General features: G+C 54.3%; 1 protein-coding gene across 3 annotated transcripts in view; it reads left to right on the forward strand.

Annotated features, from left to right (window-relative positions):
- The window catches only part of LOC306649911 (uncharacterized protein C16orf96), a 47,052-nt gene that overhangs the window by 12,532 nt on the left and 9,323 nt on the right, over positions 1-25,197 (forward strand). The window contains exons 2-15 of one of the 3 annotated variants that reach the window (XM_079121373.1): positions 205-309; positions 1,673-1,753; positions 1,907-1,993; positions 2,069-2,146; positions 3,833-3,992; positions 5,418-5,503; positions 5,828-5,938; positions 14,463-14,537; positions 14,927-15,091; positions 18,982-19,100; positions 19,403-19,465; positions 22,226-22,318; positions 23,076-23,238; positions 23,388-23,490. In XM_079121373.1, coding sequence (XP_078977499.1) covers positions 205-309; positions 1,673-1,753; positions 1,907-1,993; positions 2,069-2,146; positions 3,833-3,992; positions 5,418-5,503; positions 5,828-5,938; positions 14,463-14,537; positions 14,927-15,091; positions 18,982-19,100; positions 19,403-19,465; positions 22,226-22,318; positions 23,076-23,238; positions 23,388-23,490 — 1,489 coding nt within the window. The remainder of the gene's footprint in view (positions 1-204; positions 310-1,672; positions 1,754-1,906; positions 1,994-2,068; positions 2,147-3,832; positions 3,993-5,417; positions 5,504-5,827; positions 5,939-14,462; positions 14,538-14,926; positions 15,092-18,981; positions 19,101-19,402; positions 19,466-22,225; positions 22,319-23,075; positions 23,239-23,387; positions 23,491-25,197) is intronic. The other 2 variants (XM_079121372.1, XM_079121374.1) reach the window with 2 other exon arrangements.

A 25,197-nucleotide genomic window follows, 5' to 3' on the forward strand; every position in this document is an offset into this window, starting at 1 on the left:
GACAGCTCTTTCCCGCCCAGGCTGCCTGGGGCTGGAGCACTGTAGTCTTGAGTATCACTTGCTGGTCTCTGGGTACCTTCAGCCTCGGCTGTGGAAGAGCCAGGGTGACCCCCAGGACCCTGCTGCCACCAGAAATCTTCATACTTCACTTGCCTTCTGCTGCAGCCACCCAACTTCACGGTTTCTCCTCCTTTTCCTTTTCAGTCCATGGGGACCCTGCAGGATTTGCTCACTGACCTTTACACACTCAAGGTCACCATCGAAACCCTCAGGAAGGATGTGGACATGATGAAGGATTTGTTTGAAAAGGTAATTTCTCCCCTGCATCCTCTACACTGGCCATGCTGGTCACATGTCTGGTGGTCCAGGCAAGAAGGAAAGCCTAGAAAGCCTGTTCTTGGTCAAAGAAGGCAGCCAAAAGGGAAGAAGAAGGGAATCTGCCTGGCCCAGCCCTTGGCCTGTCCTTCCGAGCTCTCTGTGACCCCTTGGTGCTCCTCTCCCCACTGTGTTAGGACATCAGTTGTAAGTGGCAGACACCTAATTCATCCTGACTTGGGAAAAATCATAGAATTTATTCTCATTTACTAAAAAGTCCAGGGATACCTTCAGCTATGGCCAGTGTAGGCACTCAACAACGCTGACATCTCTCAGGGATGCCTGCTTCTGGGTTGGCTTCATTTTCAGGCAAGGACTCCCCACTCCTAGAAACTCCAGGCTGCACTCCCTCAACCTAGCAGAAAGAGGACACCTTTTCCTTCTGTTGAAAGCTCTGTCTGCACTGAAAAGCAGAATGAACCTACTACAGGCACACATACTAGCTCCTTCTGTAGGTCCGAGTCATCAGTCCAAGTCTGTTCTAGTCCCTACCATGACAAGGAAGGACATGGAATCCCTAAAGCCTGAGGCAGCTTCCCCTGGTCTAGGTGGAGTCAGAAGCCAGGTCTCCACACCTCCGGGCCAGTGCTGTGGCTGAGGTTAGGCCACCTGCTCCAGATAACATGACTCAGTGTATCGCCTGATTCATAGGCTGCTGTATGCATGTGAACTTCAATCTCGGATGGGGTAGATTCTACCTGAGTAGAAGGGCAGTGCCAGGAAGCAATGCTATGGGATGCTGAAAAGTACTCCTTGGACCAACTGTTTGAGAAACAATGCTGAGGCCCACTCCTCGGAATTTCTTTTTCTTTTTCTTTTCTTTTCTTTTCTTTTTTTTTTTTTTTTTTTTTGTGTTGGGGATTGAACCCAGGGACGCTTAACCCCAGCCCATGTTTTTGATTTTTTTTTTTTTTTTTTTAATTTTGAGACAGGGTCTTGCTAAGTTGCATAGGACCTCAGTAAGTTGCTGAGACTAGCTTTAAACTCACAATCCTCCAACCTCAGCCTCAGAGCCACTGGGATTATAGGTGTGTGCCACCATGCCCAGCCTCTTGGAGATTCTTAATTTGCTTTTTTTTGCCCATTCAAGGCTCTGCTAAGTCCGACAGTACAGAAATCTATTGAATGCTTTTTCATCCATCATTTCCTAAACTTGTCAGTAGACCCTCTGGCACCCCTTTTCCTTCCCTGGGAACTCTTCATCCTTCTTAAGCTCTTAGTCATCTAGCGTTGCAGGAAGCAACGGGACTGGGCTCAGAACCTGGCCCCCAGCCCACAGACTCAACTCATTTCACAGATATGCCCAGAAAAAATGGACCTCTTCTCTGAGGACTTGAAAGTGCAGTGCCGGAAGATGAGTACGCTGCAGCATGAAATGGTGAGGGCTGGGGCTCCCGTCCTCCCTGCCTGGGGGCCGGGGGCAGAGCAGGTGGGAGGGTTTCTCTGTAAATGAGGAGGGCGCTGTGGCTGGTGAGCCCCTGGAGGGCTGGGACCCCCAGCTCACACCTGAACTGCCCACCCTACTCCACAGGCTTCTCTCCAGAACAAGATTCACACTCTCCCCAAAGCTGAGGAAGTGGTGCTCTGGAGCGGCCTCCACGAGGCCATGTTCACACCGGTGAGTGGAGGGACAGGAGGAGAAGGGGAGGGGGTATGGGAAGTCGGCTCAGCCTCTTCAGCCCCTCTTTCACAGGAAGCCGCTTCCCCGGAACTGGAGACGTCCAACCAGGGGCAGACCACAGACCAGCTTCCAGAGGCTGCCCTGGCCCAGGTGGAGCCCTTGTCTCACGCCCCTGTCTCAGGGCCCATGCAAGACCCCAGCCTCCAGCAGACCGCCTGGCACTCTCCAGTCCCCCAGCTCCTCTCAGGCCAAGAGCCTGCCCAGGCAGTTCTACGCAGCAGTGTCCAGGGGCCAGGCCAACCTCAGGCTCGCACACCTGGGTCTGGCCCTGGGCCTTTTCCTGCTCCTAGGCCTGGACCTGCTCCTGCTCCTAGGCCTGGACTGGCTCCTGCTCCTGCTCCTAGACCTGGGCCTGGGCCTGCTCCTGCTCCTGCTCCTAGGCCTGGGCTGGCTCCTGTTCCTGCTCCTGGGCCTGCTCCTGTTCCTGCTCCTGGGCCTGGGCCTGCTCCTGGGCCTGGGCCTGTTCCTGCTCCTGGGCCTACTCCTGGGCCTGGGCCTGCTCCTGTTCCTGAGCCTACTCCTGTTTCTGCTCCTGCTCCTGGGCCTACTCCTGGGCCTACTCCTGTTTCTGCTCCTGGGCCTTGGCCTGCTCCTGGACCTTGGCCTGGAACTGGACTTTGGCCTGAGACTGGACCTTGGCCTGGGACTGGACCTTGGCCTGGGACTGGACCTTGGCCTGGGACTGGACCTTGGCCTGGGTCTGCTGCTAGGCCTGCTTCTGGACTTTGGCCTGGAACTGGACCTTGGCCTGGACCTGCTTCTGGGCCTGGCCCTGCTCCAGGGCCTTGGTCTGGGCCTGGGACTGCTCCTGGGCCTGTTCCTGGACCTTGGTCTGGGCCTGGGCCTGTTCCTGGACCTTGGTCTGGGCCTGGGTCTGCTCCTGGGCCTGGCCCTGCTCCTGGGCCTTGGTCTGGGCCAGGGCCTGTTCCTGGGCCTGGGCCTGCTCCTGGGCCTGGCTCTGTTGCCGGGCCTGGGCCTGTTCCTGGGCCGAGGCCAGGGCTGGAGCCTGAAATCATGCCTGCAGTGGGGCCTGGTGTGACACCTGGGTTCATGCCAACACCTTTGCCTGTGTTTGAACCTCGACTTGGACCTGCCCCAGGAGCGTGGCCCTCACCACCAGGAGTGGGGCCTGGACCCAGAGGCTGGCCTGGAGCTGGCACTTGGCCTCTCTTCGACTTTCTCCAGCCTGGCCCAGGTCCATCAGACCCCCGGCAGCCCTCCAGGGCCCCACCCCCAGCCACAGAGTGGGGATCATCGTGGCCTCATCTACTGTGGCCACGCCAGCTTTTCAAGACCCCAGAGGCCCAAGAGCTCCCAACTGTGGAAGAAAAGGGGGATGAATATTACCCCTATTACAGGATAGGCCCTCAGGATGGCCGCCCCCGAGGTGAAGCCCCCAAGGATCAGGCTCCCAGGGGTGGGGCCCCAGCAGCGCACCTGAAGGGTCCCCAGGATCCCCTTCAGGAAATGAAAAACACCGTTGCCCTTGCTGCCGCAGCTGCTGCATCCTATGCAGCGGCTGCCAACTCAGCTGCCCAGACAGCCAAGGCTGTTGCCAAGGCCATGGATGCCCCTGCCACCAAATTGGCTACTGTAGCCACCACCCTGGCTGCCTCTGGACCCTTTGGGATCTTTTCAGATGTTCTGGGTGCAGGGTCTTCCCGCGGGGCCACTGAACCATTGACCTTTGATGCCGAGAAAGAGCTGGAAGACTCGGTGATAGATTCTGAAGACTTGCCCACCGTCAACATCCCTCCCACTACAATCCTGTCACAGGCCATGCTGGTTGCCAAGCAGGCCATGAGCCCTGAGGACAAGAAGGCGGCTGTCAAGTACTCCATGAGCCACATAGCCCAAGTTCCTGTCAGACATGACTCCCTAAGGGAGGAGTTTGCCCAGCTGTCAGCCAACCTGCAGCAGCGCTTGGACTGTCTAGGTAGGAGGGCAGCGGGGCTGGGCCTTCCCGCAGCTGGCCTCTTTCCTGTGGGCTCCCCAGTAAGATCTAGATCAGCTGTTAACCACTCATCGCTTTGCATAGGCATTAGTCTCTTTCTTGTGATTCTTTTATCATGAATGTACAGTGAGGTATTCTCTGGGGAGAGGGGGACTGTTAGGATCTAAAATTGGCAAGTAAAGAGGAAAATTGCTCCTGAAATTTCTTTCTTCTTTTTTTTGGGTGGGTGGGTGGGTGGGTGGTACTAGCCGTGGGGCCCAGGGCCTCACACCTGCTAGGTAAGTGCTCCAATGCTGAGCTACATCCCAGCCCGAGGGTGCACTTCTGCTGCCTTCCCAGCGGATGCTGCCGCTGACCCACTTAGATCCCCAGCGCTGCATGCTGAGACGTGCAGGAACTGAGTTCACCAAAGTCACGTCCCTGTCTGTCACCGCTGATGGGTACTACTATTCCACAGACCTTAGGGGGAACGTGGAACTTCACGTAGCTAAGAGGAACCACACTGATGTCTGTGACTACTGGGGTGGCTAAGAGTAGGATGGTGGTAATGAGCAGTAACAGCCCAAGCTCTCCTGACCAGCTGCCATTTCCCACTCCTGTTATTTGCATGCATTATGACCTCTCCGGCTGCTTGTCCATACTCCATCTAGGCCACTTTTAAAAAATTTCACCGTCTCCCCTTCTTTTGCTAAATTCCTCCTTTTAATCTTGGGATAACACATTTCATGGGCTCTCATGAATATGGCATATCAGGCAGGGCTGGAAGTGGGACTCAGTGGTAGAGCACTTGCTTAGCACGCATGAGGCACAGGGTTCCGTCTCCAGTCACGCAAAAACATAAAGTGCTTTGTAGTTTCGAAGGACTTCATGGTACTGAAGGCTTGGTACAAAAACAAAAATGGGAAGATTGACTTAGGGGAGTGGGGCTGGGGGTATCGCTCAGTGGTGGCATATGTTCAGTGAGTGCAAGGACTTTTTTCAATCCCCAGTACCAAAAAAATATTTATTACATATTTAAGAGATATTATTGGGATATATTAGGTTAAATAAAGCACTTTATTAAAATTAATCCCAGCATGTGGCTGCTAGCCAGGTACCATGTTACATGCCTCTGACCCCAGTGATTCAGGAGGAGGCGAGATGGGAGGGATCGCGAGTTTGCTTCAGCAACTTTGTGAAACCCTGCCTCAAAATAAAATGAAAAGTAGATGCTGGAGCAGAGCGCCCTGGGTGGAGGCCCAGCACCACACGCTTGGGCGTGCACTAGGCACAGCAGCGCGACTGCCGGGAAACCCTGAGGCCCCGCCTGAGCTCACTTCTGTGGGCAGCTGGGCCTTAGCTGCCTGCAAGGAGCAGGTGGTTGGAGCTCCCTCCCTACCCAGCAGCCTTTCCTTCCTTTGCTTTCAGTGAACCCGGAAGTCTTCTCCAAGCTTGTAACGGCTGTGGACGTACTGCAGGAAAAGATGAATAACCTCCAGAAATCCAGGCTGAAGGTCAGTGTCCCTCTGAGAGGAGCTCTTGAGCTGACGATGGTTGGAGGTGAGCAGGAGGCTGACTCCCTCACCGGCACCCCTCCTGGGTAGAGCATCTGCCCTGGAGCTGTTGCAGGGCCGTGGAGTGAGCGGGGTTGACCAGGCAGTGTGCAGTGTGGACGATTTGGCCAGGGCGGGTCCCACGGTGGGTGGCCGTGTCCCAGGTGGCTGTTGGCGTGCTGTCTGGAGTGCACAGGTCAGGCACACTCTTCAAGGCCTCAGGCCTCTTCCAGGCTCGGCAGCCTCTAAAGCAGAGGCCTCTGATGTCTGTATCTTCTTGTTCAGGAAGAAGAACTTGAGCGAATTTGGGGCACCCAAATAGAGTCAATGAAGAATCACTATGTCGTGCTGGACCGCTTGGTGGGAAAGCTCCAGACTCGCATGGATGAATTCAAGGTTTGGAGGCCTGGGGGCCGGGGAAGGGCAGGCCAGGGGAGAGCTCTTCCTGGGGCCTCCACACCCTCCACGAGGTTGTACAGAAGGGGGTGCCCGGGAGGCTGGGGAGCCGAGGACGTTTTACTGTGTGTAACTACACTTTAATTAAAAACAAATCCCACACACATACACAAAAGGACCTGAACAGTGCCCATCTGTGGCCTCTGTGTCACCCAACCCTGGGACAGAGTGAGGGCTCTGGGACATTCGCCGAATGAGTCCACAGGATGAGGATTTCTTGCCCCCACAATTACACTCATGACATTTGCCCTAAATCAGCCCATTTCAGGGGAACAAGGCCCTTCCCTGAGCTCTCAGACCACAGGGTCTTTCTGGAACAGCAGGATGGCCAAGTTGCCAGGCTGGCCTCAACTTGCGATTCTCCTGCCTCAGCCTCCTGAGTCACTGGGATTACAGGTGTGCACCACCGTGGCTGGGCCCAGGGGGACTTCTAAGCATGGGTCAGAGGGCTGGTGGTGGAACTTACAGGACATAAAGACAAAAGGGCAGGGCAACGCGAACCCCTGGCATTGCTATCGAGGTCCTCACAGCATGACCGTGACCTGCGGTGCGTGCAGGGGACTCTGAAGGGAGAAGTCCTTGCAGAGGCGCCGATGCGTTGCCTAAGGCTGGGGGCAGAAGGGAGAGTTTTCTCTCTTCGAGGGGCTGTGTGCTCAGGCCTTTGTGAGCAGCACCGATCAGGAGCCACGTTGTCTCTGCCAACTCTGGGCTCTCTTAGTCCCCGATCTTCAGAGGGGCCTGGTCGCCACGTCATGGGGACATCTTGGGGCCCCTCCTCTGTGGACACTTCTGCAGCAGGCCAGGCCCTGCACAGGGGGAAGGAGGGGTTGTAGTGGGGGCCTCCAAGCAGCTGTCAGTCAAGAAGCAGCCAGAGGAGGCCCAGCCAAACATGCATGGAGCAGGGGGAGCACACACGTCAGGCCTTGTCCTGCTCTCACGCCACCAAGTATGATTGCCCACGAAGTCACCCAGAAGGACTCTGAAACAGGGCTCTTGTCCAGCTCGTAGTTCCTCAGTCCTGCACTCAACGCCCGGGAATGAAAGCTCACTGCAGGAGATAGCAGGCTGGCCTGCCTCCCAGCAGAGCCCCAGGGTGGTCGCTCCTGTGTCCCCGAAGAAGAACCCCTGCCCTGCTGTCCCCCTGTGAGTCTGCAGAAACGTGGTGTCTAGAGAGACTCCACTGCGGAGACGTGTCCTACCTGAGATAAGGTCTTAGTGGACACTGGTTGCTTGCTGGGCTCTTGGGTCTTCACCTGAGACGCTTTCAGGCAAGATGCCCGGCTTCGTGTGCAGCAGCTTTAGTAGAAGAGCGGCACCCTCGAGCGAGAGGGCGGCTCCTCTCGGAGGAGCGCCAGCTCATTTCTTGGTGTCCCAGCTTTCATTGGTCATGGTTTGGGTGGGAGGCGTGCCCCAGAAGCTCTCCTGTGAGACAAGGCAAGAGGGTTCAGAGATGAACCGCTGGGCAGTGGGCAGAGCGTGCCCTGATCTCCTGTCAGGGATCAACTGGGTGCTGACTGGAGGCGGCAGGCATGGCTGCAGGAGCGGGTCGCTGGGGCTGCCCTCGGGTTTATATTCTGTCCGAGGGGAGCTCTCTCTGCTTCCTGATGTGATGTCCTGGGCCACGTTCCTCTGCCACACTCTGCCGCATGACGTTTGGCCTCAGCTGGAGCCCCAGGGAATGGAGGTGGCCATCTACAGACTGATGCCTCTGACACCATGGGCTCCAAATAAACTTTTCCTCCTCTGATTGTTCCTATCAGGTCTTTTGGTCACAGCAGCTGGAAAAGCTGACAAAAACAATTGGGGAAGGAGGGAGATTGTTGGAAAGTCCCGCCCAAGTGTCACCTTGGCTCGGGATTGACAGGCTACCCTAGCTAACGACTGGAGGGCAGCTCTTGGCCATCTTGGCCTGGCGGGCAGATCCTAAATGAAACTGGCTTTGTAGAACTTATGGTTGGAGGGCTCTGGTCTTGATCCTTCTGCTCTCCTAGGCCTGGGAATCTCTGGTCTGTGTTTTTGAGAATCTCTATCTCTTTTTTGAAATGATCTTTTGCTTCCTGCAGGTGCTCTTTCAGCTTATTGGTATTATCATTCATTGCCTGCATTTGCTCTCTTATCTCATCCTTTGCTTCGCGAATCATCTTAATCATGTATAATCTGAAGTCGTTTTCTGACATTTCTTCTGACATACTGTCATTGGATTCTATTACTATAGAATCTAGATTTGTTTGGATCATTTTCTTCCCTTGTTTTTTCATGTTGTTCATGTATCTTCCCCTCTAGCAGTGCAGACTGGGGTATTGCAGATTTCCCCCTATAGGCTTATAGTGGCCCTATAGGTTTCCAAAACCCTTTCTTTAAGGGGAGATCAATATTAGCAGTGCCCAAATCAAACACTATGCAATCCTAGACCAAATAGCCCCATAGCCCCTATGGGGACAATAACGTCATGTAAATAAGGGAGAAAGCGACTCTGAGGGAACAGGTAAACAGAAGGAAAAGAAAGCAAGAAACGTAAAGAAATAAAAACTTAAATATTTTTTTTAAAAAGGAGAAAAAAGAAAATCTACTGTATAATAGTCATATACTAATGAAACCTCCCAATGTATGAGAGGTACCTGACAATGAGCTTCAAGCCTCCAGCAGGTGTCGCAAGATGGGATTTTCCCCACCTGAAGATCCGAGCTACAGCTTCCAGGATTATCCAAGATGGCTGCTCTGGCTTCCAAATGTGTTGGGAAATGGGGAGCTGCAGCTCAGGGGTGGACGTGGTCAGCTGGAGGAACTGCAGACAGGATGCAGTTGGTCCGGCAAGGGTCCTGGAGGTCGGGTGTGTTTGGTGTGGTTGTGGGATCCAGAAGGCTGGGTGCAACCAGTCAGTCTGGGTTCCCGGTGATAGGGCACAGTCAGTTGGTCTGGGGGTCCTGGCGGCAGGGAGCAGTCAGTTGATGTAAGGGCCCCAAGGCAGGGAGTGATGAGTCGGGCTGAGGGATCCTGGAGATGGGACTCAGTCTGTCTGGCCAGGGGTCCTACAGGGCCTGGCTGTTGTCTCAAAATGGCGGCAGCCACGTGTAATCAAACCTGCAGGTACTGTCACAGTGAACTTCCAGGCAGCAGCAGGCAGCTGGTTCTCCACTGGCGGTCTGCGGTCAATCTGCTGGCAGCTGTCTGACGATCGGGAGGTGATGGATAGGGGCAAGGCAGGCAATGGACAGGCGAGAGGCAGGCAAATGGCGGATGACAAACGCCTGACAGTGAGCAATCTGCTCTCAAAAAAGGCGTCGATATGTTGGCAGATTGCAGGTGATCACAGCAGACAAATGGGGTAAAGAGCAGGTGACTGAGAAGCAGCAAAAACTGCCTCACCGAGAAACAGATATCCTCTGCTTGAATCTGGCGTTGGGGAGCGACAAGGAACGCAGCCTCCCTCTAGACCACCATCTTGGATCCCTGGTCTGTGTTCTTGCATGTCTTCCCTAAGATGTCTTGGCAGTTAGGCTGTTCCAGGCAAACGCGCCTTTGTCCTCTCCTGAATGTCTCACCTTCTTCCTGTTGTAAGAGGACCGACCATCCAGCTGAGATCAGGCAGGGGTCCGGTCAGACCCTGAGGCTCCACTGAGGCAGAACTGTTCATAAATGACATGCTCCAAGCTGGTGTCTTAGACTCCTAACTGACCACCTCCTGACATGCTCGGCATTCGTCAGTTTGCTCAGCAAACATTACTGAGTGTTCGCTCTGCACCGGAATGCTCTAGGGGCTGGGGACACAGCTGTCCACGCCACAAAGTCGGCCCTTCTGTTCGTGCCTGGGGCAGTGACAAGATTCCTTTTCAACTGCAGTGCCATTTATACGCCTAAACCTTACATAGAAGAGCTGAGGTGATTCTTACCTATTTATACACCCGTGATCTACAGTCTGGTCAAAATGGAGACATCTCTCCAGGTGCTGTGGCACAGGCCTATCATTCCAGCTGCTTGGGAGGCTGAGGCAGGAGGATCGTGAGTTCAAAGCCAGCCTCAGCAAAAGTGAGGTGCTAAACAACTCAGTGAGACCCTGTCTCTAAATAAAATACAAAATAGGGCTGGGGATGTGGCTCAGTGGTCGCGTGCCCCTGAGTTCAATCTCCAGTACTAAAAAAAAAAAAAAAGAAAAGAAAAAAAGGAGGCATCTCCATAGTTTTAGAAAGTTCTCTTTCCCAGGGCAATATGCATTGTCCAGAGGTAGAACTGTTCTGTTTTTTGTTGCCCTAGCTTAGTTTTGCCTGTTTTTGAACTTCACATAAATGGGATTATACAGTGTGTGCTTATGTGTGACTGTGTTCCACTGGAGTATCTGGAGAGGTTATCTTTGCAGAGGAAAGACCTTTGCAAACCACTGGGATCCCAGTGATTTGGGAGGCTGAGGCAGGAGGATCACAAGTTCAAGGCCAGCCTAGGTAACTTAGTGAGACTCTATCTCAAAATAAAAAGGACTGGGTGTAGGCCAGTGGTAAGCACCCATAGGTCCAATCCCCAGTGCCATAAACATAAAAAGAAAAAGAAGTATCAAACTGTTTCCAAGGCAATAATGACTCCACACCCTCCTCAACATTTGATATTGTTGGTCTTTTATTTTGGACAGTTTTTGGGAACAGTATTTCATTATTATTCATTATTTTGGGATGAGGTCTCTCACCAAGTTGCTGAACCTGGCTTTGAACCTCTGATCCTCCTGCCTCAGTCTCCTGAGTCAGGAAATCATGGGTGTGTGCCACTGTGTCCAGCCTCATAATGGTCTTAAAACCAGTCCTTTGGCTGGGCGTGGTGTGCACCCCTGTAGGCCCAGCTACTCAGGAGGCTGAAGCAGGAGGATAGCAAGTTTGAGGCCGGCCTGGGTAACTTAGGCCCTATCTCAAGATAAAGAAAGGGTTTGGGATTGTAGCTCAGAGGTAGAGCACCCCCACTGGTTTGATTCCCACTACCACTGAATGAATGAATGAATGAATGAATGAATGAATGAGTGCGTGAACAGAACCAGTCCTTTGTCAGATATGCTGGAACTATTCTCCCTCAGTCTGTGGACTGCACTTTCCTTTCCTTCCTTTTTTTCTGTTTTTATAATACTGGGGACTGAACCCAGGGATACTTTACTGGTGAGCTGCATCCCCAGCCCTTTCTGTTTTGAGACAGGGTCTCGCCCAGTTGCATGGGCTGGTCTCAACCCTGCAACCTGCCTGCCTCTGCCTCCCAAGTTGCTGTGTACGGTCCTGCACCACTGTGCCTGGCTGTTTGGTGGTTTTTATAAAGTGAAGTAAACCGTACACTTGTCCTTTGACCCACCAATTCCTTCCCTAGGTATTTACCCTAAATAAGTGAAAGTTTCAGTTACTTCAGGGACTTTTACACAGACCATTGCCACAGCATTCCTAATAATCAGAACACTGGAAACTCTACACACACACGAGCCGTGTGGATGAATCTCAGGGACGTTCTGCTGAGTGAGGGGAGCCAGGCATGAGGGAGCACGTGGCATGTGATTCCACGTGGAGTCCAAGAACTGGCCACGCTGACTTCCGGAGCTCGAGACCAGACAGCGGCTGCCTGGTGTACACCTTGTCAGAAGTCCAGGCTCCACCGAGTCTGCACCTTTGGTCGGAGGGGACTGCGTCGGGCGTCTTCTGTGAGTGCTCTGCCGACCTACAGAGAGGAGGAGAGCACTCTTCTCAGGACAGGAGCCGGGAGCTGCAGCATGGTGGGGCGACCTCGGCAAGCACCTCGGACTCAGCAGGCTTAGGAGTGACTTGAGGCTTGTCCTCCCCGGTCCAGGTCTGCTGCTGACGGCCTCCTGAATTCGTGTTTGGTGTGGGTGAGGGGCGCTGGAGAAGGCGTCGGTCCCTGGGTGGGCTGATGCCAATGTCAGGACAGAGAGGAACATCCACATGCAGAGATGGAAAACAGGACTGGGTGACCCTGGAGCCCCAGGATTCCCCAAGTCCTTGAGGAGGGCTTTGGACGTCCTCTGGGCACTGAATGGTGGTGAGCTGGCTCCGTTTTGAGCCCATCTGCCCCAGTGGGTGCATTTTCCTGGGTAAGAATCCAGGCCAGAGACTTGTCCCTGGGCGCTCTCACTGGCCGCCGTGGACCCCGTCTGCTGCCACCTGCTCTGGCTCATCCGTGTGAACCCTCGGGAGCTCGAGCTGACTGTGTCTGTCCCTGGAGCTGAACAGCCAGTAGGCAGTCACCAGCACAGCCTGGTGAGCAACACCGGCGATGAAAGGCTGAGCCGGGCGCAGTGGAGCACCCTGTGACCCCAGGGGTGGGGAGGCCAGGAGAGGCCCACGTTCAAGGTCAGCCTGGGCAACTTCTCAAGACCCTGTCTCAGCGATTTCCCACGGAGCTGGGAATGCAGCTCTGAGTTCAGTCCCCAGCACCAAAAATAAATAGGTAAAGTCATCAGCTGGAAAACTGGCTCGAGTCCTCCCAACCACGCTGCCGACTGGACCACAGTGTTCAGTCTTGCGTCTGCCCCTGCCACTGGGCTCTGCTGCTGACAAGGAAGCTGCCTGCTGGGAGAAGCCCACCAGCCCCAGCAAGAACTTGGTCTGTCCTGAAGGAGCAGACGGAACTCTGTGCTGTACTCCTGCATCATTAGAGAAGAACAGCTATGTAGAAGTTGAGGGCAGCCGACCTGGTGGCCCAGCCTTAGTCAGTCCAGTTACTCTGGAGGCTGGGACGGAGGTCGCAGGTTCGAGGTCAGTGTGGGCAACTTAGTGAGATCCTGTCTCAAAATAAAAACTAGAAAGGGCTGAGGATGTGGCTAGAACAAGCCTGGGTTCAATCTGCAGGAAAAAGGAAGAGCGCAAGAGAAAGAGAGGAGGGAACAGAGCCCACGCACCTGGGGCGCGGCCTGCTGCTGCGGTTCACAGGACGGCTTTGGATAGATACTGGGATGATATGCCAGGTTGGGTCCGAAATCTGTCACTTACTGGGTTCATCAGTTTCCTGTGGCTGCTGTACCACAGACTTAGTGTCTGAAAACAATAAATATTTATTCCCTTTCAGTTCCGGAGCTGGAAATCTGAAATCCAGGCCTCACCTTGGTCCTTCCGAGGCTCTAGGAAGACCCCTCCTTGCTCCTTCTGGCTTCTGGTGGCTGCGTATACCTCGGCCGGTCAGGGCATGGCCCTGATCTGCCTCTCTGACACATGGCCTCTCCCTGTGCTTCTGGGTGGCTTCCTGAGGCCTTCCTTCTTCCAGGACGTCAGTTATTGGATTCGGGGCTCATTCTACTCCACTGTGAACTTATACTAACTAATGCATCTGCAGAGACCCTGTTTCCGTATAAGGCCATGTTCACAGGTTCTGGGTGATGAATTTTTGGGGAGCTACTCTTCGACCCAGGACTCAGGTGTCCCTGGCAGAGAGAGTCCCACCTACTCGCGCCTCTTTATGTTTAATCTTAGTGACAGTAGTCGAGAGTAAGCATCCAGAACCGAGAGTCGCCCAGCGAGCGCTGGCCCTGGGCCTGAGCGCTGGCTGCGAGGAAGCAGCTGGGCTGGAGGGCGAGGCAGGAGCTCCACGCCCCTCCTCCTCTGCGTCACCTCGGAAGCCCTCCTTGGGCCCTCGGTGGACGTGACGGAGCTGTTAGCATTGGGTCTGACTTTAGCAAATGAGGCCTAAGTGTATTTCTCTTTTACATTCGAGAAATCCAGGCGGAGGACCCACGGAGGGTAGGTGCTCCAGTTCCGTTTTTCTCCTCCTCTGCGACTTCCAGTCTTGAAGTCACCTATGGTCCAAGATGGCTGCCGACACTCCAGTCATCAACACTGGAGCCAGCAACAGAGAGGACAGGGAATTCAGAGAGTAGAGACACCCGCCTACTCCACTTCCACCCGCTGGCAGGCCCCTCGGTGGGGAGGCTTGAGAAGGGCAGTCTTGATTCTGAGCAGCCGCGTGACACTCAAGAGCTGGGAGCTCAGTCCCTGAGGGTGAAAGCCAGACAAGACACGGGGGGCGAAGTAGAATAAGAGTCCCCGGCCTCTGGGAGAGGGGAGGCTACTCCCGAGCAGGTTCCCTTTGCTCCTGTCCTGGGGGCGTTGCTGCTTCATGGAATCACGGGGTGAGAAGTAGGGGTCCCCCTGGTGCTCGAGCACAGCTTGTGCCATAAAGAGATGGGGTTCCCCACTGAGACCCCAACCACAGACCCTTTGAGGGAACCTGCCCGCACATCTGGGGCCCAGGCGCCACACTGGCTTGTGCTCCCTGGCGTGTCCTCCTCCTTCCAGGGACGGCTGTTCTGTCGCCCATTCTGTCCCTTCAGCTCCAGGCAACTGGAACCCTGGGTCACGCCTTCTGATGTGCCCACCGGCCTGCTGTCCACCTGCCTGTCGTCCCCCTCCGAGCACGTGGCAGGGGCGGAGGCGCAGGGTGGACAGCGTCCTCACGGCTGTGGGAGGGGCTGACAGGCCTTTGCTTCTGTGCTTAGACTCTTCAGGCTCAGATCAAATCCCTGGACCTGACCAAGGCGAATAAAAACATGGTGGAGCAGGAGCTTCGAGAAGTGAGTGGCCAGAGGGACCTCCGCCTCCCGCTGCCCCCCCCGAGCCCCGGCTCCCCACCAGGGAAAAGGAGTCACCCAGGCAGAGCCTTCCAGAACCCCCTGCCTTCCTTCCCACGGGCAGGTGGGAGGCCTCTCGCACGCGGTCCTGACCGCTCCTGTGTTTAGTGATGAGTGACTCTTATGTGAGCTTAAAAATCATGCATCGACTTCCCTGTTCCAGGAAAACCTTGGCTTAAATCCCTCTGCTGTGTGTGAGCAGCACAGACCCCACAGTTGGGTCCCAGCATAGATCCCAAGGGCTAGACATCAGCTCCCAAGTTAGAAAAATCCAACCAGAGGACGGAGGCCTCCCGCCCCCCCACTCCTCCCTGCACCCCCTCTTTCCCTAGAAAGCCGACAAGACTGCTCTGGTGAACAAGGCCAGCCGGGGGGACCTGGAGACCGTCGTGGTGGAGTTGCACGAGACATTTCAGAGCCTACTCTTCAAGCTCACCACCCACCAGGACCACTGGAATAAGGTTGTGGAGCAGCTCAAGAAGGATCTGAGCACCAAGGTGAGCACCCTGGCCGAGCTGCCACCTGCTGCCCGGCGGATTACCTTACAGCTCCAACAGCAAAGGCTCACAGTTGTGAGGAGCAGGGATTTAGGAGCAGTTTACCTGGGTGGCCCAGGGTCTCCCACAATGTCGTAGGTAGGGTGTCGTCCAGGGCTATATCTGAAGCTTGACTGGGGCTAGAGGAGCCATTTCAAAGATGGTGCCCTCACATGGCAGTTGGCAAGAATCTTCCATTCCTGCCAGGCAAAGCGGTACAGGCCTGTAATTCCAGCTACTCAGGAGGCTAAGGCAGGAGGATCACAAGTTTGAGGCCAGCTTGAGTAACTTATTGAGACCCTGTCTCAAAAAATAAAAAGAGCTAGGGGTATGGCTGGGTAGAGCGCCCCCGGGTTCAATCTCCAGTTCCACAAATTAGTTAATTAATTAAAAAAAGAATCTTCGGTTTCCCATCACAAGGCCTCCTCAGAGCCTCTTGAGTGGTCTTGTAACATGGCACCTGATCTCGCCCAGAACAAGTGACCCCACAAAACAAGCAAGGATCTGCAGAGTCTGGTGTGACTTAGCCACCATCGTTTCTGTAATACCCAGTTGGTTACCAGTCAGTGAGAGGGGCCTACTTGGTGGTGTGAACCCCACGTAGTATAGCTGGGAAGCCTCTTAGAGGCTGGCTACCACTGTTCTCCTGGCAGGGCCAGCCAAGGGATGTGGTGGGGTCCGAGCGGGGCCCGCTGAGAAGCGCGCTGGTCCTTGATTGATTCCTCCGAGGTGCCAGACCTGGAGAACGTCCCCGAGGAGCCGCAGCCCCTGCTGCCCCTTGTGCACGGAGAGAGCCCCGGGACAGGCAGACCCACAGTGACAGTGCTGCGTGGCTCTGACAGCAGGGTGGGTGTGGCCCGAAGGTCAGGCACTGCATTTGAGTCCCTGAGGCTCAGCCTTCTCCTCTGTGCCTTGGGTCCCCGTGTGCCTGTCACTGGGGCTAAGCAGTAAGCACATTGCACATACTTGTCAGAGAAAGGACCCAGATTAGTCCACCTCACTGCGACTGCACTCTCCAGAACAGCTCATCTGCCTTTCTCTGGTGATTCAATGCCAGGGGGTAGGACGTGGGTACAGAACAGGGATCGTTCTAGATTAAAAATTACAATGGCCCAGATGACCAAATGCAGCACAGGAAAAGGTGTTACTTGTTTCCTGGTTCAACTGAGCCAGTTCTGAAACCAGGCTAAGAATGTGACCCGTCAGGAATTATCACTAACTGTATTAGAGGTGATCATGGAATTGTGGTTACAAATGAAAGCACCCCCATCTTTTAGAAACACTCAGATAGTCATGAGAGAAATGTCATGATTTCTGTAACTAAAAAAATAATAATAATGCATCACAAAATAAGGCAAGCTGGGCAGAGTGGCATATGTCTGTAATCCTAGGGACTCAGGAGGCTGAGGCAGGAGGAATGCAAGGTGGAGACCAGCCTCAACCACTTAGCAATCCTGTTTCAAAATACAAAATAATGGGGCTGAGGCTATAGCTCAATGGCCAAGTATTTGCCTAGCATGTGTGAGGCACTGGGTTCAATCCTTAGCACTGCATAAAAATAAAATAAAGGCGTGCTGTCCATCTACAACTACAAGAAACGAACAAACAAAAAAACTAGTTATAAAAAAATACAAACTAGGGCTGGGGAGATAGCTCAGTCGGTAGAGTGCTTGCCTTGCAAGCACAAGGCCCTGGGTTCGATCCCCAGCACCGCAAAAAATAAACAAATAAATAAATAAATAAAATAAAATAAAAGGGCTGGGATAGAGCTCAGTGTGAGAGTGTCCCTGGGTTCAATCCCCAGGACTGAAAAAGAATAAGGCAAATATAGCAACATGTTAATAAATTTAGAAGTTATGGTCAACTATTCTAGTCTTTCTGCTTTTCTCTGTATTTGAGATTTTCCAGATGAGGAGCTTCTGTGGCTGCTGTTCTAAGTCACTACTTGCTCATTGCTTCCTTTCTGTGTTATTTCCAGGGGGTTCTAGGGACTGAACCCAGGAGTGCGCTACCACGGAGCTGCACCCCAAAACCCCCCTTTATTTGATACTGGGGATTGAACCCACAGGTGCTTAGTGACTGAGCCACATCCCCAGCCCTTTTTATTTTTGGAGACAGGGTTTCACTAAGTTTCACTTAGGGCCTTGCTAAGTTGCTGAGGCTGACTTTGAACTTGCCATCAATCTTCTGGCCTTAGCCTCCTGAGTCACTGGGCCCAACCCTTTTTTATTTACTTATTTTAAATCTGAGGCAAGATCTTGCTGAGTTACCCAGGCTGGCCTCAAGCCTGGAATCCTCCTGCCGAGTAGCAGGGACGACAGGCCTGTGCCACCGTGCCCAGCTCCTGTCTGTATTTCGAATTGTGGTAAAAGTCACAGAACATAAAATGAACCATCTGCAAGTGAAGGGGTCAGCGGCAGTCACAGGCGCAGTGTGCACTGACGTCACCTCGACCTAGTTCTAGGACGTTTGCGTCTTCCCACCAGGAAGCCCGGTGTCTTTAGCAGCCACGCCCTTCCCTGTACACCCCTGGCAACGCTGTCTCCTTGTGTACATGTCTGTCCGGGGTGTTTCACATAAAGGGAGCCACAGGGCACGCACACTCTTGTGTCTGACGTTTCTGGTTTAGCGTCACCAAGTGCATTCATGTCATAGCCTGGGTCAGAACTTCATTCCTATACCCAAGAAAAACGAGATATGTCCACACCAAAGCTTGCACGTGAATATTCACAGGAGCATTAGCTATAATAGCCAAGAGGTGGACACTACCCACCCAAGTGTCTATCAACAGAGGAATTAATCAATGAAATGTAGGCTATCCAATGCTGGACATGGTGGTACACGTCTGTAATCCCAGTGACTTGGGAGGCTGAGGCAGGAGGATCGCAACTTCCAGGCCAGCCTCAGCAAGTGGGTGAGACCCTATTTCAAAAGATAAAAATAAAAAGGGCTTGGAATGTGGCTCAGTGGTTAAGCATCTGTGGGTTCAATCCCTCATACCTGCCCCCCCACAAAAAATATATCCAGGGACTGGGGTTGTAGCTCAGTGGTAGAGCACTTGCACTGAGTTCAATCCTCAGTACCACATAAAAATAAATAAGAATAAAGGTATTGTGTACATCTAAAACTAAAAAAATTTTTGAAGTATATCCATATGATGGAATGATATTTGGTCATGCTATTCCATGCTTTATAATATGTAGCATGAATGCAGTACAGTGGAATATTATTCACCCATAAAAAGGAATGAAATTCTGATACATGATGCAACCTGGACAAATCTTGAAAATAGTTTGCTAAATGAAAGAGGCGGGACACCAAAGGCCAAATATTGTATGATATTTTTGTGAAATGTCCAGAATAGGCAAATCCAATAAAGACAGAAAGTAGGTCAGCGATTGCCAGGGGTTGGAGTTTTGGGGGAAATAGGGGGCTTCTTTGAGGAATGATGCAAATATTCTAAAATTGATTGTGATGGTCATTTGTGAGAATACTAAAAGTGATTGGACCATCCATTTCACAGTCAGACCCTCCACGAACGTGTATGGACTGTGTGAAGCTCAGGTGCATGTGGACCATAGGGAGAAAGTTTCTGGGGTCTCCAGACAAGCAGTGTGGGCAGTAGGTTTGGAGGTGGTAGCTGATGGTGTTTTTGCCTGGGCCGCTGGGAAGCTCACTTTGCAGTTCCCCTCTACCAATAGCACGAAAGAGGGCTATGAGCCTTATGAGGCTGAAATCGCCTCCTTTCTTCTCATTCTCTGTGTAAGTTGGAAGGTTACCGCAGATCCTTGTCAGAGGAGCAGGGTGTGAGCTGATTGACCAGGGTGTCTTTTCTCCCCCTGGGCTGACAGCTAGTGCACAGTGATCTGGACGCGCTGAAGAACGGCCTGGAAGAGGTCTGGGAAGTAGTCAAGAAGCTGCTGCTGGAGGGCCTGTTGTACGACCCCGACAGCGCCGCCGGCTTTAGGAGGTGAGCGAGGAGGTGCTGTGGGTGAGGCTGCAGCCGCCAGGCTAGGGCACCCCTGGATTCTGGGGGTGCGGATTCCAGATCGTGGGCATGGACACGGCGGGACTGGAGTGGGCAGCTCTGCCACCTCTGGCTGGAGAGCTCCATGCCATTTGCTGCAAACGAGGACACTGAGGCTCCGAGAGGGACGGGACCACGCAGGCCACCGGAGGCGGGTTAGGCGGGAGGTGCAGCAGCTCAGCCTGGGCTGCGACGCCAGGGCAGGGGCACCGGGCGGCCCTGACAGCGCGCCGCCTGTCTTTCAGGAAACTGTTTGAGCGAGTGAAGTGCATTTCCTGCGACCGGCCAGTGGAGATGATGACCGGCCCGTGAGTACGGCGCCAGGGGGCGCCTCGGGGCGGTGGAGGCCGCCGAGCTGCCCCGCGCACCAGCCCCGCGCACCAGCCCCGCGCACCACTCTGCCCGGGTCAAGTACATTCGCACCCACGTGCGCCCGAGGGCCGCCCGTGCGTTCGCGTCCACGCGCACCGCCTTCACACCGCCCTGCAGAGCTCCCGGTCACCCACATTCTCTAGACACCTTGCTCCCCACTTCTGAGTGACAGGGGCGCTGCCTCTCTCCCTAGGGTCGGAGTCAATGGCCCACCCATCTCCCCCCAAAAAGAAAAAAAAAAAAAAAAAAAATGGAAGGCGGGGCTGAGTCGTGGCTCAGTGGTAGAGCGCTTGCCTAGCGCGGGTCCGGCACTGGGTTCGAACCTCAGCACCACATAACTAAATAAAGGCATTGTGTCCATCCACAACTAAAAATATATATTTTTTAAAATGGAAGTAATCGTTGTCAGAAAGAGCAGAACTTTGTTCTACTCTCTGGTCACTTACTTTGATACAAGTCCAATACTTGCATAATGTGAACTATTTTATTATTTTATTTTATTTTTTGCAATGCTGGGAATCAAACTCAGGACTTTACGTGTACTAGTCAAGCACCTTCCCACTGAGCACCACTCCAGTCCTAAAAGGAACCATTTTTAAATGAACAGTGGTCACCTGGTGGCACACACCTGTTAATCCCAGCTATTTGGAAGGCTGAGGCAGCAGGAACTGCCAGCCTGGACAACTTAGCAAGACCTTGCCTCCCAATAAAATAAATAAAAGTTTTGGGGATGTAGTTTAGTGGCAGAGCATTTGCCCAGCACTGCAAGGAGGTCCTGGGTTCAATTCCAGCATTGCAAAAATGAACTAAAAATAAGTCAAGTGGCTGGGCGTGGTGGCACATGCCTGCTTTGGGAGGCTGAGACAGGAAGATTGCAAGTTTGAGGCCAGCCTCAGCAACTTAGTGAGACCCTGTCTCTAAAAATAAAAAAAGCAAAGCGTACAGTGGCATTTGGTGCAATCACAGTGTAGTGCAACTCTTGCCTCAATTCCGAGCCCTGTTTAGTCCCCCAGACCCATTGGCACATTTAGCAGTCACTTCCCGTTGCCACCTCCCCCGAGCCCCTGGCAGCCACTAATCCACTTTGTACCTCTATCGGGTTGCCTGTGGACTTCCTATTGATGGAATCAGACTGTACAGGCCCTTCAGAGGCTGGCCGCCTTCGCTTAGCATACTGTTTATGAGGTCCCTACAGGTGTCAGCAGGAATCAGTGCTTCGCTCCTTTTTATCACTGAATGACATTCTGTCATGTGGATGGGCACCTTCGCTTACCCCTTCGTCTCTTGATGGACATCTGGGTTGTTTCCACCTTTCAGCTACTGTGACTAGCACTGCTGTGAACATCTGTGCGTGTGTATTCATTTGAGCACCATCTTCCAGTCCTTTGGGGTGCAAGCCTAGAAGTGGAAGGGCCGGCTCGTATGGTAACTCTAGTTAACTTTTGAGGAGCTTCCAGGCAACAGTTGGTCCTGACACCAGGACCTGGCAGGGTCCCTGTGGTGCTAGCCCAGCCCTGGGGCCCCTGGAGTTGGCCGCCACCTCAGGCCAGTTCACCTCCACGGAGGGGCTGTGGAGCCATGACCAGGATTTCCCTTTCAAATCACAAATCACAGACATCTCATCACAGTCTTATTTATAGTAGTAAAAGAGTCGGAAACAATCTCCGTGGTAAACGGGTCACTGACATCAGCTGGCATACACCACGTGGGGCAAGGACGCCATCTGGGGCCACGCTCTGTGCTGTGGAAATGGCTGGTAGCTGTGCCGTCCAGCCGGAGGCCACGGGACACGTGTAGCTGTGGAACACTCGCAGCGTGGCTAATGCGATGGAGAAGATGAATTTTAAATTTTATTGAAACTTAATTTAAATGCATATTAAAATAACCACATGTGGCCAGTGGCTCTTGTATTGGATAACACAGCTGTGGAATATTATTTAGTAAACCTGAAAAATGTTTGCGGCAAATGACAGAATATCAAGCCGTATGCATTGTTATCCGTTTTAATTTTAAAATCACGTAGACGTGGAAAATGCAGGGAGGACATGTTGGTGTCTGTGTCACACGGCTACAGAGCTGTGTTTCCTTCGGTATCTCTGTGCTTGATGAAATGTTAACGCTCAGTGTGTTCCTGAAAATGTGGGGTGACCTGCCACCACGGTAGGAGCCTGGTGCTGCCTGGCAGCAGGTCTGCCCTGCAACACCTCTGCCTGCAGAGCTCCCCAAGAAGGCTGTCCTGGCCTTTTTATTTTTATTTCCTTGTTGAGGCCAAACCCACGGCATAACTTCAGCACTGCGAAGGGAAGGGTGGAGTGGCTTGTGGTCTGTCGCAAGGTCGTGCAGCCAGCCCACCAGTGAGCAGCGACCCCTTCCCATCCTTGGCTGTTCCAGGGTTTACCTGGCCTGGCTTTTACCCTTATGACCAGAACTTTTTTTCCCCTGCTTAGGCGATGCCAGGGGTGGAGCCCGGCCCTCACAAATGCTAGGACCAGAGCTGTGCCCCCAGCCCCAGATGATTGTTGTTTGTGTGTTTGTGTCCCTGATAGTCGGGGTTCCTCAGAGCCCTGCTTGGTGGCCCGGGGCGGGTGTGTGGGGGTCTGTACCTCCTTCCTTCTGCTGGGAAGGCTCCTGGTGGAGGGGGGAGCCTGCAGCCCTCTGCTGGCCGAGTTCGCCTCCGATGCTTTTGTCCTCCACAGGCAGCTGATCACCATACGCAAAGCCCGCCTGCTGTCCAAGCTGCGGCCAGCCAGCGCCAACAGCTACGAATACCTGCAGCGGCAAATGATGAGGTGAGGCTGCAGCGCCACCCTGGGCAGGGCTGGGACCCCTGCACCTGCAGAGACGTATCTGCCAGTGCCAGAACCAAGGACTGCCCCCTGGTGTGGCTGACCCTCTGTGAGGTGGTGGTGGCCTGGGCAGAGGATAGGAGCCAGCGCTCTTCAGTCATGGGTCAAGGACTGAGAGGTGCTTCCAAATGGTGGGGGGTGGGGTCTCCTTAAATCTCACAACCCTTTGTGAGCCGGGATGGACACACCTGTTTCTGGTGAGTAGTGATGGTGGACCCTCAGGGAGCCCTCGATGTGGCCCAGCAGGCGCTCGGGCACACCTGGCCTTGTTGAAGTATATTCCCTGATCATCCGTTTCACAATAGAGGAAACAGGCACAGAGAGCTTAGTGACTTAGTGACTTAGTGACGGCTGTGGCTAGTGACTGGCAGAGCAGCCACAGACCGGCAGGCTCCCTGGGTCCCAACGCCACACCTGTGCCCCGACCTCCGAGGCTCTGGGGGTCCTAGGGACACCCAGCCCTGGGGGAATGTTGCTTGAGGGGAGGGACTTGGGGCTCCCCGGCCTCCTGTCCTGACTCCTCAAGCTGCAGATCTTGTTGAGATGGCCAGGGCTCTAGGGCACCCCTCCCCCCCGCCGTGTGCATCTGTGCCACCCACCAGGCCCCAGGCCTGCCCGCTGTGCCCCCAGCACCCTCGACACTGCCAAGGCCCGTGGGCAGAAGGGTCTCCAAATGGCTGATAACCACTGTCCTGTGCAGGGAACATCAGCGGCTGCAGATCCAGGAGGACGGCCTGCAGGCTCTGCGTTCCCAGCAGGACTGGGGCGATGGCCCCCGGCATGACACCACCCTCAAGTCCAAACCGGGGGACCTGGCAACACTCTACCCCTATGGGGACCCCCAAGTGCTGGACTATGACACCGTGAGTCTGGCCGTCAGGGCGTCCCAGGCCCAGGCATGGGACTAGACCCCAGGCATCTCTGGGAGCCTGTGCGCTGACTTCAGAGCCTTTACGTGCGTTGGGGGGTAGCCAGGCAGAGGCCTGGGGCAGTGACGCAGAACATCCGGCAGGCCGAAGTGGACATCCTGGGAGTGGATGGGATTCTGTACAAAGGCCGAATGAGCAGCCAGTTTGGGACCCAGCCCTTGGCCACTGCAGAGAAGGAGCTGGCAGGTGAGAGGTGCTGGGCCTGCAGGGTACTCCTGCCTCGGGTTTCCCTGTGCCAGGCAGCTGAGGGGAGACAGCTGGGCTCAGGGCCAGCACCTTCCCTGGCTGAGGAGCCTAACAGTCACTTGCAAAAATGGGGTCCCCACAGTGGGAGCAAGGTGGGCTATTGCCTGCGGTTGACTTATGCAGGGGACAGACCCCAAGTGAATATCTGGACGGCAAGAATCCATGGTTACAACCATAAAAACGGACCTCAGGGGCACTGAGATGGGGGATTTGTACCAAGGGCCTCTGGTGGACGGGAAGGTCTGGACAGCTGCCTGACACCCCTGAGCGGCATCACTCGGTGAGGGCTGGAGAGGGAGGACAGAAGTCCAGGTGGAGGGCAGTGCGATGGCCCTGTGGGTAGAAGCCAGGCACAAGCAGGAAGTGGGAGGGCGGTCCAAAGCGCAGTGCAGAGACAAAGGTGGGGTGGGGCAGTGATCAGTTCCAGCCCCTGGAGGCCTGTCCTACTCTCAAAGGCAGGGTCAGGCCAGGAGGAGCCCCAGACCCACGGGCATTTGGCACTGGTCACTGTGGCTCTTGCAGCATGACAGCCTGAGCTCTGGCCAGCTCCACCTGGAACACCAGGACTGGAGTCCATCCCTGGGCTCTGATACCCAAAGGGGAGCCTTCCCTGCACATCCCTCTGGGGCATTGTCCCTTTGGGAGAAGAGCTCTGAGTTCGCCCCTTGGAGGAAGCCACACGCTGCCCTGTGGGCGTGGCGGGGGTTGAATCCATGCTGCCCGTGGAGATTCTTCCTTCCAGACTGCCCTGTGCCCTCCACCCCAGACTCAGGAAAGGAGGTGGCGGCTGCCAGAGGAGCAGCTCCCAGTGCTAGGTGCCGCAAAGGGGCGGACGCTCATTCTCACAGTCCTGAAGGCCACAAGTCTAAATCCAGGTGCGAGCAGGGCTCTGCTCCTCCAGCGGCGCTGGTGCAGGTCTGCCAAAGTTCCTGAGAGTGGCCACCTTACTCAGCGTGTGACTGATCTTCATGTCCTCTGTGTCTCCTCCTCTTCTCCCATAGGACACTTGTCTTTGGATTTAGGGCTCCTTCATTGCACCTGCACAGATCCTGGCTCCAAATACGCTCACATACCTGGGTTCCAGGGAACACATCTTTTGGGGGACCCCCATGCAACCCACTACAGACCCCACCCTGCTTCCAGGAGGGCTGGCACCACTTCCCCTGTCCTCTCCTTGGCAGGGTAGCTGCTCCAGACACCTGCTCTGATGGAGGGGGCTGGGCTGGGCTTCAGGGGTCACCAAGCAGGGTGACTTAAGTATTGAATAAGCCAGGTTCTCCCCACCTGCCCTTGCCCACTGCAACCTGGTGAGGAGTCTCATCCGCATGCAGAGGAGATCCACTTAGTAGGAGGGCAGCCTCAGTGGAGGGGCCGAACAGAGGGAATCCACTGTGGGATATGCCTGGTCCTGTCCCCAACGCTGTCTACCTTCCTCAAGGCTGTTACCCCTGAAGAGGGGGCTGAGGGCTTCTCCCCAGTGGGTGGTTCATTCTCAAGACCCATGTAGCACACCAGAATTTGAACTTGGATGGCCTCCAGTGTTTCACCTCACTTAGGGTGGTGAGGCCCAGTTAGTGTGAGAATTCACTAGAAGCCTGTCTATGGCCAGAACTTAGGATCCACTCATATGCTCACACAAAAGAACAT

This window comes from Sciurus vulgaris, assembly GCF_902686455.1.
Source record: "Sciurus vulgaris genome assembly, chromosome: 18".
Lineage (NCBI taxonomy): Eukaryota > Metazoa > Chordata > Mammalia > Rodentia > Sciuridae > Sciurus > Sciurus vulgaris.